Source organism: Apodemus sylvaticus, chromosome 10, assembly GCF_947179515.1.
Source record: "Apodemus sylvaticus chromosome 10, mApoSyl1.1, whole genome shotgun sequence".
Lineage (NCBI taxonomy): Eukaryota > Metazoa > Chordata > Mammalia > Rodentia > Muridae > Apodemus > Apodemus sylvaticus.
In genome coordinates this window covers 46,302,237-46,318,829 of record NC_067481.1, presented here as the reverse complement: position 1 = coordinate 46,318,829, position 16,593 = coordinate 46,302,237, and the positions used below count along the sequence as shown (strand labels likewise).

General features: G+C 39.2%; 1 protein-coding gene across 5 annotated transcripts in view; it reads left to right on the top strand.

Annotated features, from left to right (window-relative positions):
• Positions 1–16,593, top strand: part of Ssh2 (slingshot protein phosphatase 2) — a 260,142-nt gene that overhangs the window by 229,321 nt on the left and 14,228 nt on the right. For all 5 annotated transcript variants that reach the window (XM_052196435.1, XM_052196430.1, XM_052196429.1 and 2 more), the window contains 5 exons: positions 61–154; positions 281–409; positions 4,225–4,271; positions 7,926–8,072; positions 12,310–12,510. In XM_052196435.1, the coding sequence (XP_052052395.1) occupies positions 61–154; positions 281–409; positions 4,225–4,271; positions 7,926–8,072; positions 12,310–12,510 (618 nt within the window). The remainder of the gene's footprint in view (positions 1–60; positions 155–280; positions 410–4,224; positions 4,272–7,925; positions 8,073–12,309; positions 12,511–16,593) is intronic.

Here is a 16,593-nt window from a genome sequence, read left to right as displayed (position 1 = left end):
TGGTGAATTCATTGCTTTGATTAAGTTGTTTATGAAAAATCACTACTTGTTTATTCTCAGACCAACTGAACGTGAGCGAACAGAAAGGCTTATTAAGACCAAATTAAGAGAGATTATGATGCAAAAGGATTTGGAAAATATCACCTCCAAAGAGGTAAGCAACTTTGAGTCCTCATTATTCCAAAGCCAGAAGTGGGGTAACAATAGATATGGAGTTAAAATTGTATTGAAAACACAGGAACCTTACAAGGATTAATACAGTACATTACCTCTGTTTCAGATACGCACAGAGTTGGAAATGCAGATGGTGTGCAACTTGCGAGAATTTAAGGAATTCATAGATAATGAAATGATAGTGATCCTTGGTCAAATGGATAGTCCCACACAGATATTTGAGCATGTGTTCCTGGTAAGTTTTAAAACTACTTTAACTGGCATTTTGAAACTAGCTTTGGACTTGAGACAGAAAGGAAAGAAATTATTGCTTTATTATATTTAAACAAGATATTACTGGATTGGAAAGATAGCTCAGTGATTAAGAGTACTTACTATTCATGCAAAGGACCCAGATTCAATTCCCAGTACCCACATGACTCCTGGGGATCTAAAGCCCCCTCCTGACCTTTGCAGTTACCAAACATTCATCTGGTACACAGAAAGAAGATCAGGCAGACAAAACACTCATGTAGATAAATAAATCTAAAAATCTTTTAATGTAACTAACATTAAAAGCATAGGCACTATGTATTCAAACCTTGTTGCTTTCTAATCATTTTGCTACATTATTTTACTAACACTGTTATATTATTTGTGCTTTTAATGTTATTTACATGTATGATAGGAATGTTACATAATGTTTTGCTGCTGCTCATACCTTCCCAGTTTCTTTTTCAATGGTTTGTATGCGGATTAAAACTTGAGTGTAGTGAGAATATTATTTATACCAAGGAATTTAGCAAATACTACAAACCATGTCATCTGTTTTCAGAGTCAAAGATATCAGTTGCCTGTGGTTTCATACAATATATCTAAATAGGATGATTTTTATATCTTTCTACTGAATCTATTTAAGACCTAATACAATTCATCAGAGCAGATGGGACCTACTTGTAACAGAAAGTCTATTGGGCTATATTTGCTTAGCTATTGTTTAGAGTGCTAAGGATCAAATCCTGATCCTTGCATATGGTAAGCATGTGTTCTATCATTGAACTACATCCTCAGCCATGGACTTTTAAGCATATAAAACCATGTCACAGCCTCTTGAGCTCTCACGTTACTTTTCATGATTACCAATAATCATGAAAAGTAATAAGTCAATAACTAAAAACTGTTCTTCATAGTTCTCATTCAGTGACTTGTAATTCCTCAAGGAAGACAGAGGGAAAGGGGGGAGGGAGGGAGAGGGAGAGAGAGAGAAAGAAGATAGAAGACCTCTAAGGTTAAAGAGTTCTAGTACATGGTAGTAGAAACAAGGTTAACAAGGATACTTAAAAGCAAAAAAGAATGCTAAAATATTTTTGTTTCCACTTCCTATTTATTTTGGCCAAGTATGTTTCAAATGCTTCTTATCCCTATCCATTGAAAGACCAGTGTTATGTATATTCAGCAATGTAACACTTCCAATTTCTTTTTTTTGTTGTTTTTTTGTTTTTTTGGATTTTGGTTTTTTCGAGACAGGGTTTCTCTGTGTAGCCCTGGCTGTCCTGGAACTCACTCTGTAGACCAGGCTGGCCTCGAACTCAGAAATCCACCTGCCTCTGCCTCTCAAGTGCTGGGATTAAAGGCATGCGCCACCACTGCCTGGCACACTTCCAATTTCTAATGAACATATATGTGAACTGAACTAATTAGAAGCCAGGAAAAGGTATAGAAGAAGGATAGACACACAGAAACTAACTAAACTGGATTACTGCACTCTGAACATTCTCGAGTTATTTTACCCTGCAGTCAGATTTGGTGCTGTTGAAAGCTTGACATTATAGAACATGTTTGTCTCTGGCTTGATTCATATGGACTATAGCTATGAAATCACTATGCAAAGCTGAACTGGCAGGAGGTCTTCTTTTCTAGTACTTCTGAGGAATAGGATTACAGGCACATGCTATCATACCCAGCTTAGATTTCTTACCTTTTTTATTTTCTTTTTATGTGTATGTATATGCCTGTACACCACATTGATGCAGAGGCAATAAGATAACATCAAATCCCTGGAACTGGAATTACGGACAGATGGTTGTGAGCCACCCTGTGGGTGCTAGGAACTGAACACAGGTTCTCTAGAAAAACAACTAGTCCTCTTAACCACTGAGCCATCTCTCCAGCTCCTAGAGTTTTTACTTTTAAAGTACATATTTGTGTACAGAGTTTTGAATAAAGAAAAAATCTCATCAATTTCACAAGCAATTTAGTTTTCTAAAGATTAGACATTTCTCTCCATTGTGAAATTTTAATTTTTGTTTTGTTTTTGTTTGGTTGGTTTGGTTTTGGTTTTCCAAGACTGGGTTTCTCTATGTAAGTCTGGCTGTCTTGAAATTTATTCGGTAGACGAAGCTGGCCTCAAACTCAGAGATCTGCCTTCCTCTGCCTCCTGAGTGTTGGGATTAAAGGTGTGAATAATTTTCATATTTAAGTAAATAAAATTTAGCCTTATTCAACATGTAAAACAATTACTTGAAAGGTGTTGTCTAAGCATCTCATCTTTATTTGGATAGCTTCCTCTCAGTTTGTACCACATGTCCTATGTCCAAACCCTTTGTCTTCTCCAGTGAGTATATACTTTAATAGCAAATGGCATGAAAAACAAGATCTATTCTAGTTTCAAGTTGCAGAGTTACTTTTCTCAAAGTTATCTCATTTCATGCATAGTTGCCATGCCTGGAGCTCAACCAGACTTTGAGGAGAGGCAGCAATTCTCCCTCACTCTGGAAGAATGCTCAACTCTGCAGTATGCTGCACAGGGATCCAGTTATTCAGAAAAATATCAGCTGATATGGAGAAGGAATGTTTAGAACATAGTTCAAAGAAAATCTGCACTGAAGCTGATTGGTGGGTAGCCAGGTTATTATTAGGGAAAAGATCTAAATTCTTATAAGGTTGTACAATTTCTCTTGCTGGCAGCCTTTGCCCAACCAGATTTTAGTATCAACAGCTCTCCTGGAGGCTGTCCGATTTGGCTGAGAAAAACCTCCATGTGAAAGAGACCTTTTGCAGAACAGCAACTTTTTTTTAGCTGAGCAAGGGAAACAAGAGTATTGGACACAGAGTAATCTTGCTTATGAATAAAGTGGCAGAATTTTTACTGCTGGTTATCTTTTTCAAGATTTGACATTACAGATCATTTCTAGAAGGGAGTTTTCAAATAAGAATTCAGTTACAAGCTGGTTATACTTGTGGTAGGACAGAGAAATAGTGTAGTACTAAATGGGTCACTTTTATCACATTCATAATTTGTGATCCTCAACTGGAAGTGTATACCATAAACCTCTCTTAAAGGGAAAACCCAGGGGCCAGTGAGATGCTCAGCAGGTAGAGGCACTTGCCACCATACCTAATGATCTGAGATCAGTCACCAGAACCACATGATAGGGGAGAAAAGGCTCTTTTAAGTTGTCCCCCTGTATGACTTCCACATACATGCCATGACATGAGTACACCCACATCAACACCCATGTGTACATATATACACACATATAATAAGATAAATTATAAAGAATAAATTCTGGTTAGAGATGTACCTCAATTAGTAGAGTGTTTTCCTAACTTGAACACAGCACTGTGCTCAGTTCCCAACACCATATAATCCCAGTACTTAGGAGATAAAATAGCAGGTTCTGAAGTTTGAAATCATTGGAGCTAGCAAGATGACTCAATGGTAAAGACACTTGGCCCAAAGCCTAACAACCTGAATTTGACCCTCAGAACATGCGTAGTGGAAGGCAAGAACCAACTCCAGGAAGTCAAGTCCTCTGAGCTCCATATAGACAGGTGACACTTGGCTGTTCACACATGTGCACACACTAACCGCCCTCAAGCCCTGAAAAAGATAAATTTTTATACTACCATTAATAAATCTAGATGTGGTAACAAAGTTCCTGGTACTAAGAGACATTGAGTATGTTATTGAGTCACTTTCTAGAACCTCTGTTCTCCTGTTTTCCTTTTCAGATGCTGTGTTTAGTTGACTTGCTAATACTCACTAACCTTATCTTTTTGGCTCCATAGGGCTCAGAATGGAATGCCTCGAACTTAGAGGACTTGCAGAACCGAGGGTGAGCACACAGAGCATTTGCTGACACCCCTGTATAACCGAAGTCCCTGTTTAATCTTTATATTTCCCTGTCAAAGAAGTATCAGTGGGTAACTTTAATCCTTAGAGTTGCTTTCAGTGCTTAGGTATAATTTTAGAAAAATCAGAACAGTTCTCTCAACTGTTTGATCCTCTTCTCTCCCAAGAAAGATCAGTTGTATTAATTGAAAGGCTTTGAAAAACAAATGCCTAAGTGTTTGGTACTCTTTGAAATCAAATGTAGTTGCTAGAAATGTAGTTCAGTGATAGTACTTGCCTAGGCCAGAGGAAGACAAGAATGACTGATTTCTGATTGCCTTGATAGATGGAGAGTCAGAGGTCCTGATGAGTGCTGTGCACGCTCCCTACTTTCTTCTGACAAGAAAGGTGTTTACAATTACTAAAATGAACTTCTAGTTTTCATACAAAAAAATTCCAAGTAAGAACAAATAGTTGCTAAATAAATAAATAGGGCTAGAGAGATGGCTCAGTGACTAAGCTCTTCCAGAGGTCCTGAGTTCAATTCCCAGCAACCACATGGTGGCTCACAACCATCTGTTAATGGGGTCTGATGCACTCTCTGCTGTATGTCTGGAGACAGCGACAGTGTACTCATATACATTAAATAAATAAATAAATCTTTAAAAGAAAAGAAAAGAAAAATAGTAGCTTAGTTGAATATTTAAAAATAAGTATAACTTGAAATTTTCTAATTAATAAGGATTGGTCTGGAGCTTTTAAAGGTAGAGACTACATCTTCATCTTTTGAATTTATATCCACCTAGCTCAGAGCTTCACGCCAAGATGATGGTCAGTGTGAATGAATAATAAATTCATACACATGTGAGAACTGTCATTTGCCCAATGACAGATGAAGGGAGGAAAACAGCTAGTAAACTGGGCTGAGAATAAAGAACTCAGCTGTCATCCTGTGTCTTCCATTTGCCCTCTTAACACTAGATAAGTTGTTCACTGGTAGGTTTTGTGACATGTCCCCTGAAGATGATACCCTGGTTGCCTCTGAAAACACTGAGTCTGCCTTATCTGCAGAAGTTCACTTAAATTTCCTTCATAGTGCGACAGTTTTTGACAACATACTATCATGTAAAATTTAAAAGAGCTATCATTCTAGAAAAACAATATATGATAGTATGAGATCTGAGATTTGACATAGCCCTGCTTGCCAGATGCATTATAATCAAATTGTATATACATACACTAAATTATAATCCTAGCTGGAGAGAAGACTCATCCATCTCATTGCTTCTTCAAACATTAAATCTGTGTACATTAATGGGTTACCATATGATGTTTGGGTACATATATTTAATGTTTTAAATCAAGTTTGTCATCTGGAATATTTTTCAATTCTTTTTTTAATAAGTTGCTGTTTATGTATATAGGTATTTTACCTGCATGTATATCAGATCCCCTAGACCTGGAGTTAGAGATAGTTGTGAGCTGCTATGCCAGGAATTGAACCTGAGCTCTCTGAAAGAGCAGCCAATGCTCTTAATCATTAAGCCATCTCTTCCACTTCCACTTATCAATTCTCTGTGGAGAAAACTCTTCAAAATATTTTCTTCTTGCTTTTTGAAATGTTCAGAATGTAGCTACCCACAGTCACCTACTGTGAAATATGAGCCATCATTTACTCTTAGAAGGCTAAATTACAAAGTGAAACTGACTCTTGTCTTTAAAACCGGAATACTTAAATTTAGGGAAAAAAAACCAACAATAACAGAAAGATTGTCTAGGCAGTGGTGGCACACACTTTTGATCCCAGCATTCAGGAGGCAGAGGCAGGAGAATCTCTGAGTTTGAGGATAGCCTGTTCTACAAATTGGGTTCCAGGATAGCCAGGGCTACACAGCATACATACGGAAGGAAAGAAAGATTGATTGATTGGATGTACAGACATCTACTTAGGTCATATTTCTTAAATTCAGTGACTCTTAAGCTTTAGTGTGTGTCTTTATTCACAAGACTGTGTGTACTGATCCCTGCTAGTGCTTTATGTTATTTCAAAGCACAAGTTTTAACATTAAGGTCATTTTCAGATAGTCTAATGACTTTAGAAATTAACTCCATGTGTTTACTCCACATAAAGTCACAGAATGTTTGATACAGCAAAGAAATTTCAAGGAGTTACAGTAGTGGGCATTATTTAGCTCTGAAATGAAAAGAATTAGAAAGCTTGTCCTGTCTCTATAGAGATGATACCATAATCCATTACTAAAGTATAGGGTTGGAAGTAGGAGACTAATTAGATTTGGGGTTTTGTTGTTATTATTAATTTTGTATGTGAGAGTCCAGGAGGAGGCCAGAGTAGTAAGCCAGACATGGTAGCTTACACTTTTAATCGCAGCACTCAGGAGGAAAAGGCAAATGGTTCTGAGTTTTCAGCCAGGCTGGTCCAAGTAAGCTCTAGCTACATAGAGAGACCTTGTCTCGAAAAAAACAAGTAAATAAGAATAATGTGGGTGTGCTTGCTCTTACTTTTAATCATTTTAGTGAAGGTAATGCATAATGCAATATAGTTAACACAGTTAAAATAGACAGGTCTGTGGGATTTAGTTTCTGAGTTATACAAGGTACCTAATTAATTAAGAACATTTTTCAAAGAAGAAAGAGACTATGTATGCCTTCTTCCCTGTCTCTATAAGCCACTGATGTCATCATCTGGCGGCCACTTTTTGACTATGTGAATAATGTTGCAGTGACCCCTGTATGCACACCGTGGAGTGAGAGTAATGCTTGTGTAGTAACCTGTTTGGCCCTTTCAGGAAATGCTGAGCTCTTTTCCACATCAGTTGCACCATTTTACATTCCCACTGTGTGTTTCATTTTTTAAATTAAAAAAAAATAAAATCATTTCTATTAGTAGGCTTTGGTACTGCATTGAAGCAAATTCAATTCATGTCTCAGAAATCTTGGGCCTATAGTAGTTTTTCTTGTAGTTTTTCTTCCCCCTTTTCCTCGTCCTCTTCCTCCTCCTCCTTCTGAAACTGAGTTTATGGAACCCCACATTGGGTTATTTGAAGGAAAAAGTTTTGTAGAAAGAACTGAATCTGTGTTGCTACAGTAAACTTTAGTGATGTTTAAAGTCTATATAACATTGAAGGAAAAAGAACTTTTGGTAAATTAAACCCAAGCATTAATCAAGGTGGTGTGGAGAGAGAAGTGATGGAGAAGTTTTTAATAGAGAAACCTTTCTCTGCCAGCATCCCAGTTTATGAGCACTCACAGCAGGATTGCGGCCAGATAGACTTGGAGAAGTGCAGGTCCCGCACTCCGTGGGTCTTCACAGATTCTTGCCTAACAATCTGGCATTCAGAAAAACAAGAAATTTTCCCTTTCTCTGTTTTTTGGAGTATATCAGTAGTCTGGTTTTATACAAACAACTTCCAAATAAAAGTTTATTATTGGTAATTTTAGCAACGTAAATTGCTAGGTTGTGGGTATCAGCTTGATTTTTATATACAGATATTAGGGCCGTTTACAAAATACTGTCAAAGATAAGATTGTATAACCATGCATAAGCTGAAAATGGAATTTAGGTATTGGACATGCTAGATACTGGGCTGGAAATTAATTTTAGCCTGAGAATACATGCCCTCCTTTGGTTTCTTCACAGGGTGCGTTATATCTTGAACGTCACTCGAGAGATAGATAACTTCTTCCCTGGAGTCTTTGAATATCACAACATTAGAGTATATGATGAAGAGGCAACAGATCTCCTGGCTTACTGGAATGACACTTACAAATTCATCTCTAAAGCAAAGTGAGTTTTATCCCCCACACATGTTCTGATTCCTCTCCACTGTGCAGCTAAGGCTGGGGTGAGACAGACAGTTTACTGATAGTACTTAGAGAAAAGGATGGGATCCTGGACGAGAGATTAGTAGCGTAATGTTTTCCCTTTAAGCCAAAAAATTTATGAGAGGCAATAGATTTGGTGCCTGTCCTGTCTATCAAGATTGTTAAGAGACATGTAGACTAATTTCTGAATAAAGTTAAAAACAGGTTTCTCATTTACTAAATGATGGTTTGAGTGCTGTAGAGCAGAACAGAACAGCCTCACATATGGCCTGGCAGTAGTGGCGTGTGCCTTGGAACTCACCTGTCCTGCTGCCTCCCAAGTGCTGGGATTAAAGGCATGTGCCACCACTGCCCGGCTGAAGATGTATTTATTATTATATGTAAGTACACTGTAGTTGTGTTTAGACATACCAGAAGAGGGCAACAGATCTCATTACTAATGGTTGTGAGCCACCATGTGGTTGCTGGGATTTGAACTCAGGACCTTCGGGAGGGCAGTCAGTTCTCTTAACCACTGAGCCATCTCACCAGCCCCAGTGTGTGCCTTTTAATCCCAGTAATGAGATTACTGGGCAGAGGCAGGCCTATCTCTGAGTTTCAGGACAATCAGAAAACTGTCTCAAAGAAATACCAAACTAAAAGGTAACCTCATATAACCTCATTTTCCACTAAGCAGAAAATTAAAGAAGATAGAATTATCCTGCAGCTATAAATAAATAAATAAATAAATAAATAAATAAATAAATGAGAGAAATGGGAGGTGGGGTGAGACAAAGTCTCACTGTGTAATCCTAAATAGCCTGGAACCCTATGTATACCAGGCTGGCCTTAAACTCACAGGAAACTGCCTGCTTCTGCCTACCGAGTGCTGAGATTAAAGGTGTGCACTATCCACCATGCCTGGCTCTGAATTAAATTATTTAAATGCTATGAGGGATATTTGTAAGTTTTATAGCAAACATTATTATGAACAAGTAGGAATACCAGGCTTTTCTGAATACAAGGCATTCAAACAGCTATGAGAATCTTTCCAGTTGTTGACTTTAGTGTAGATACTATAAATGGTGACATTTTTCTCTTGCCTTTCACTGAGGTCAGTTTCAAATTAATTGACTCTTAAAGCTCTAGGACTTCCGTTCCCAATTTTATTCATCCTTTCACTGGAGAGAACACGTGAGCTCCTTGGCCACATCCCTCCTCAGAGGAACAGCACTCAAGCCATCTTTAGTAAATGAGAAACCCCTGATTTTAACTTCATTTGGAAATTAGTCTACACTTCTTTTAACAATCTTGATAGACAGGACAGGCACCAAATCTGTTGCCTCTCATTAATGGTGAATCCTGATAATCAAATGTATTTGTCTCCTTAATTTTGTAAAATAGTACTTTCAGTATTCGTCATGGGCATTGACAACTATAGGTGCTGGGAAATTAGAAAGCCTCTTCCAGATATTTAAAATATTCATCCTTATACTTCTGTTGCTCTAGAATCACTTTTGGCACCAAAATCTGTATTTGTCAGGGTTTCAGACTTATAGGCTACAGTTGAGCAAGCCCAGCAGTGACTTCACATAAAAGAAAAATTCAAGAATTCATTAGTTGTTCAATCTATGAGGCTGGATACTGCTGCTGATCTTCAGTGTGCACTAGAATCCTGAAGAAGTAGGCTCTAATGCCAGTGGCTGCCAGCAGAAGGTAGGGCCCAGATTAAAGGTGGGCCTTCCCACTTCAAAGATAATTAGAAGTGTATCTTTCCACTTCAGATGATTTAGTGAAGCAAAAGTCCTTCACAGGTGTGTCCATCCATTGGGGGTTTTAGATCATTCCAGATGTAGTCCAGTTGTTAACCAAAATAACCATCAGCACCAAGGTCGCAAATGGAGGCAGTTGTTCATGAGCTCCCCATGTTCGGGCCAGAGTCTGGGAAGGAGTGCCTCCTTATCTAACTCTTCTACATGGCCCTACTCCTAATGTTATAATGCAAGCTTAGTCTAGATGATTGTATGCAGGGACTAAGGGGTGAAATTGAAATGTGTGGGATAAGTGAAAACTAACTGAGATCCTTCTTAAACAAGTTAAAAGCTGAACACTTTAAAAAGTCCAATTGAAAAATGCCAAAAAAGTGCACACCTTCAATCCCAGCACTCAGGCGGCAGAGGCAGGTGGACCATTGAGTTCAAGGCCAGCTTGGTCTACATAGCAAGTTCCAGGACATCCAGGGCTACTTGGAGAAACCCTGTCTCAAAGAAAAAAAAAAGGGATAAGAAAAAAGAAAAATTTGAAAAGGGTGCTTTCATAGGGAATAAATTTTATTTACTTAGGCTTGTCCAAGTTGAAGCACTTTCCATACATATAGGCAAAGGGCTAAAATTTTATGTTTTTAGAGCTCATTTAGAAAACATAGAGCACATGTCTAAACTTTTTTCTGAATCACTGTGCACTGGCTTCAAAACTATAGTTTAATAAAAACTTCATAAGGACCAGCGAGATGGCTTGCCAAGGCTAAGTGTAATCCCAGAACCTACGTAGTAGGAGTTGAGAGAATTGACTCCTCCAAGTTGTCCTATGAGCTCCACATGTATACCACCACACTCAGATGCCCGCCCACCCACACGTACACAAATAACAATACAGTTTTTAAAATTCAGAAAAATTAGTCCATTCCATACTTCGCATTCTTGTAGCTTATCTGCTCACTTGGGCAAGTCACCTCAGGCTCATTTGCACTGATAATTCCTCAGTCATTCATGTAGCTCATGACTGCAGAAAAGCAAAGACTATAAGCTTCTGGAAGAAGGTTTGTCAACCAACAATATAGCTAGTGAGCACATGAACAGCTACTCTGCTTTTGCTCACATGTCTATGTTTTGATTTATTGGAATAGTTACTCAAAATGACTCTAGAGTCCATGAGTAGTAGCCATAATAGTAACAGTTCTTTTTCTCTAGTTTTTAAAATATTCCCTCTTCAACAGCTAGAAGATGTGATCAGCAGATGCATAAGTTTATTCATGCATTGAACTGATCCTTGATGACTTAGTTTGTACTGGAACACTACATTGTTAGAATTAGAACATAACTGAATAATGTTCATATCCAAGATAACTAGCTTTGACCCGTAAGACTGAAGTATTTTTTTGCTTTTTCTTTTCCGTTTTGTCGTTTTCTCTTCCTTCCCTTATATTAAAAGCCCACAGGGACTGGGGCGCTGCTCAGTGATAGAGAGCACGCCCTTAGAGTATGTGTGGATTCCTGAGTTCACTTCAAAGCGTGCAGAAAACAAACAGGCAGCTCTCTCCTCCTTTCCCCCTGAACAGTGAGAATGACATGTGATATGTCACGTGTTTTCCTCCAGTTCCCTGAGGTTGTGATAGCGCGTGGAAAGTGATCTCTAGAATAGAGAAGAAGCATCGGCTTCATCTGTGCTTTCCTCTGGGGACAGAGCCCTTCTTGGGAACTTAACTAGAAATAGCTCTATTGGAACAAATTAGATGAGTCATTACCACACCTGTAAATCAGGAGAATGCCTGCCAGAAGACACGCCTGAGGCCTGTGAGGGAACAGGCCTCCACCACACAGGAAGTGAGCTCCAGCTCCACATGCAAAATTGTCCTCTCCATGCTGTGACATTCAGTGCCCTACAACATTGAATTTTAATTATCTGTTTCTCTAACTCAATCCTACCCTTTAGTATAGAAGCTGTGTATTACTTAAGTTTCTATCTGGTACCTTGTACATTAGCTTATATATATGGTAAATACTCGATAAATCTTTACTGAGTGGATTAAGAGGCAGAATATTAAAAGTGAAAAAAAGAGAGTTCAGCAGTGGTGGTGTCACACCTTTAATCCCAGCACTGGGGATGCAGAAGCAGGTGAATCTATGAGTTCCAGGCCATCCTGGTCTACAGGGTTTGTTCATGCCAGGACAGCCAGGGCTGCTAAGACTAACCTTGTCTCAAGAAACAGACAGACAAATATTATTTAAAAGTACAGTTAAAGCTGCCTGCTTTATCCTCACATTTGATCATAGAGGCACATGGATGTAGTAAAGTGAGAACATTGCATAGCAGAAACACAAAAAAAAAAAAAACAAAAAAAAAACAAAAAAACAAAAAAGGAAGAGCAATAGAGGAACCTGAAGCCCAGCTCCTACTGTGCTGTCAGCATCCTGTCTTTTTCACCCCACTCTCCCAACTAGGAAACATGGATCTAAATGTCTTGTACACTGCAAAATGGGGGTGAGTCGCTCAGCCTCCACTGTGATTGCCTATGCAATGAAGGAGTATGGATGGAATCTGGATCGAGCCTATGACTATGTGAAGGAAAGACGAACGGTGACCAAGCCTAACCCCAGCTTCATGAGACAACTGGAAGAATACCAAGGGATCTTGCTGGCCAGGTGGGTCGTGAGTGGCTTTTTCTGCCTCTCATTCCATTACCTTTGGAAGTTAAAAATCACCTTCAGGGGGCTGAAGAGATGGCTCAGGGGTTAAGAGCACTGACTGCTCCTCTGAAGGTCCTGAGTTCAAATCCCAGCAACCACATGGTGGCTCACAACCGTCTGATGGAATCTGATGTCTTCTTCTGGGGTGTCTGATGAGAGCGACAGTGTATGCACATACATAAAATAAATCAATAAATCTTTAAAAAAAAAATCACCTTCAGCTACTCTTGCATCATATAGTAAATGACTTGAAAGTCGGTTTCTTGAGCTGTTACATGCTGAAATCCTTTGGCTTGATAGATTTGGTTTGTTTCCCTGTGAACAGTTCTAGGCTGTGTTTTTAGGGTAATAGCACAGCTGTCTAAAAGCAATTGCAGCTGGTGCCAGGGTTTGACTCCAGCAAGTCTCATGGCTTGATCTTGACTCTCAAATCTGGGCTATGTTTCCACAGAACAAAATGTTAAATAGCCTTCTAGCCTATCCACGCAGAGAGGCCACCCTCCAGTCCCAAAGAATTGTGAAAAATGTGACCACAGCATAGCATTATGGTTTCCACTAACAACCCCTCCCATTTACTCAGTGTTTGGAATGATTTCATCTGAGCCTCTGTCTTGAGAAGCTGAGAAAATACTCAATCCTCCTCTGTTTCAAAGAAGTTCTAGATCTCTAACACCAACTTTGATGACACTTTCACATTAAATCAGAGGATAGGACACAGAGGTTCTTTTTGGCACAAGAAAAAGATACCTAAGCATTTGAGGAGAACATAAATATTACATGTTCCCAGACACACACACATAACGGATATTAGGCAATGTCCTCATGTGACCTACTGAGAGGAAGGACACTACATGTCCTGCCAACTTCAGTATTTATTCTGGAATCCCAGGCTACTGCAAGCTGTTGGATTGGTTCCCCTTTCCCAGTATCCCTCCCTCCAATATGTAGTTTTTCTTAGATGTTAAAGGAATTTCAGGGAAAAAAAATTTAAATGAGGATATGAAGGGCAGCATAAACCAGAAAATCACACTTCCTCTTTCCCTTTCCTTTCCTTTTCTGTTCCATCCCGACTTCCTGAGCCTGATTCATAAAGGGAAAGCAAACTCCAGACAGGAAAAAACAGAATTTGCATCATTAAATCTAGTTTCTGTTCCTGGTTCACCCGTTTGCTGTAACCTTCAGAAGTTACTTGGTGTTTCTAGTCCCCACCTGACCCCCACCTGTAAAATTAAAACATCACTATGAAGTTGAGAGAGATGCTACAGTGCCTTCAACTCCATCATTTGGAAACATGCAGTTCTCTTTAGGTTCAAGGCCAGCCTAGTATATATATCAAACTCTAGGACAGCAAGAGCTACATAGAGAGACCCTGTTTATAGATAGATAGATAGATAGATAGATAGATAGATAGATAGATAGATAGATAGATATTTACTGTTTTGTTTTTTTCATAAAATAACACATTTTGGATTTTTTTAAAGACAGGCTATCACATACCTCCAAGCTAACCTTGAACCTACTATGTAGCCAAGGCTGGCCTTGAGCACCTAATCCTCCTGCCTCATCTCCCAAGTGTTTAAGTCATTCTTTATATACATACATATATATGTATGTATGTAGGTATATGTATATAAAGAGTAAGTTATAAAGCTCTTCTGCTACCACAAGCATCTGCCAGATTTATGCTTTAGCAGACAGGTTCAAGTTTCAAGCAGACTATTTGCAAGCTGAACCATGTGTCTATGGTATTAGGTTCCCGTGTAAAGGGGGCAGGAGGAAAACTAAGTGATAGCTGGGGAGAATTTGTGTGTCATGTCCTCAGACATGTCCACCTTGGCTATGAGGCCAGAAGTGGCAGGGCTTTCTTCTTATCCGGGTTTTCTGGTAAAGAGCAGTCTAGTGAGACATAGATGTCAGCCCACAGCAAAGAGCCTGAAATGAAAGGACAAGGATTTCTGGTCCCATGACAGCCAGGCTTAGTTGTAGCTTAAGAGGATTTCTTAAAAATAGCTTTCTGGCTAAATAATTGAAAATATCCAGGACCATGCACAACTCACAGAAGTACCCACTGCTTTCCCTAGTCCCCTAGAAGGTAACCACAGCCAGCTTTAGTTTTTTAGCCCTATACTTGTAGCAATATTTTCTTCTGTATACGTTTCTTAAGAGTTGATGCTATTACCTAACATGTAGCAAGAAAGCAGAAGGAAGAGAATGGAATGTCTTTATATATCTTATCAATTACATTTCTTTTCTACTCATCTAATAAATAAGAAAACTAAACTGTTGCCCAGAGTAGCCCAGTCATATGTGTGCCTGTGTTTACGTGATTCCAAATTCAGGTCAGAGGCCACTCAAGGGAGGGGAGACCTGAGGCGTGGTTGCATCATCTAGGCCACAGGCCAACTCTTAAGTTCCTTTTTGGCAGCTTTTTTATTTACTTGCCTGCCTAGAATGGGAGTTGGGGTCAGCTGGATTAGAAGTTACCAGTTTACAATAATAGATCTGATCTAGTGTTGTGTGCCTAGAGTCCCATCAGTGTCAGAGCATTAGAGTACACCAGACAGAGCCTCACTGAAAAGCAATCTAGTGTCCCAGCAAACCAGTGATGCACACATGCCCCATGACCCATATATTATACTCTATTGTATAATACCTCTGAGAGACTGAAGTCTTAGCAGCCACAAGAATGTCCCTGGCAATGTTTATAGTAGCCAATATTTGTCAACCATATGGACAAACTAACTGTGACACATTTATTTCATTTTATGAAAATACATTTACATACAGTAATGGAGCTTGAAAACATTTTAGCCAAATAATGTTTTACGGTTAGGTGTGGTGGGCATGCCTCTAATCTCAGTAGAGAGAGACAGGTAGATCTCTGTGAGCTCAAGGTCAGCTTGCTGTTCATAGTGAAGTTGCTTAATAGCCAGGGCTATGTAGTAAGATTCAATCTTAAAATTAATTAATTAATTTTTAAAAGCCACGTGCAATAACATTTTACGGAAGAGGAAGGGACAGATGATAAGCACAGAGCTCAGGAGAGAGGAAGGTGCAGGTCAGCAGGGAGCATGTGAAGGTGTAGTGTTTTAGCAGTGATGGCGATAACTGGACTATGTTAGAGCTGCCTACCACTCTGCCTCAGGCCAGTCTTTGGATTAGATTTGCTTTTTCTTATTCTCTTATAAGTAGGTGTCAATTGTATTCCCAAGGCCCCATGAACATTTTCTTATGATCATCAGCCCCCAAGAACAGAAGGAAGTCCCTGCTGAGCAGCAGGCTGTGATGTTAGTTTGTGTTGAATGCTCCTCTCAAACATTCACTGTTTATACTCACTGGCATAGCTTCCATCTCATATTTCCTCTTGATGGAAAATATTTTAATATGCTAGATTTATTTATTTTATGTATGAGTGTTTTGCCTATGTGTATGTATGTGCACCACATGCATGCTTGGTACACATGGAGGTCAGAAGAGGGCATTTGATTCCCTGGAACTGGAGTTGTGAACCTTCATGTGGGTACTAAGAATTGAACCTGAGTCCCCTGCAAGAGCAATCATTCTTAACCACTGAGCTATCTTCCCCAGCCCTGTTGATAAGCAATTTGCGAGCATTAAAAAAAACAAAAGAAAAAAAAAACTGTACTTTGGGGAATTCTTTTTTTTTTTTTTTTTTTTTTGGTTTTTTCGAGACAGGGTTTCTCTGTATAGCCCTGGCTGTCCTGGAACTCACTCTGTAGACCAGGCTGGCCTCGAACTCAGAAATCCGCCTGCCTCTGCCTCCCAGAGTGCTGGGATTACAGGCGTGCACCACCACTGCCCAGCTGGGGAATTCTTGAGATTATGGATTTGTTGTTGGCTAATAAAATCAGCTGCTGTTTTATACATGAGATGGCTAAGAGCAGCTGCCCTCCGAGCTTCAGTCACATGCATCACATAGGAATGATCTTATAGTGCTAAGTGAGAAGTCTCATTTGCACAACCCCACAATAAGTGACAATGTGGAAATTAGAAAACAGTATTATTTAGGCCTGGAAA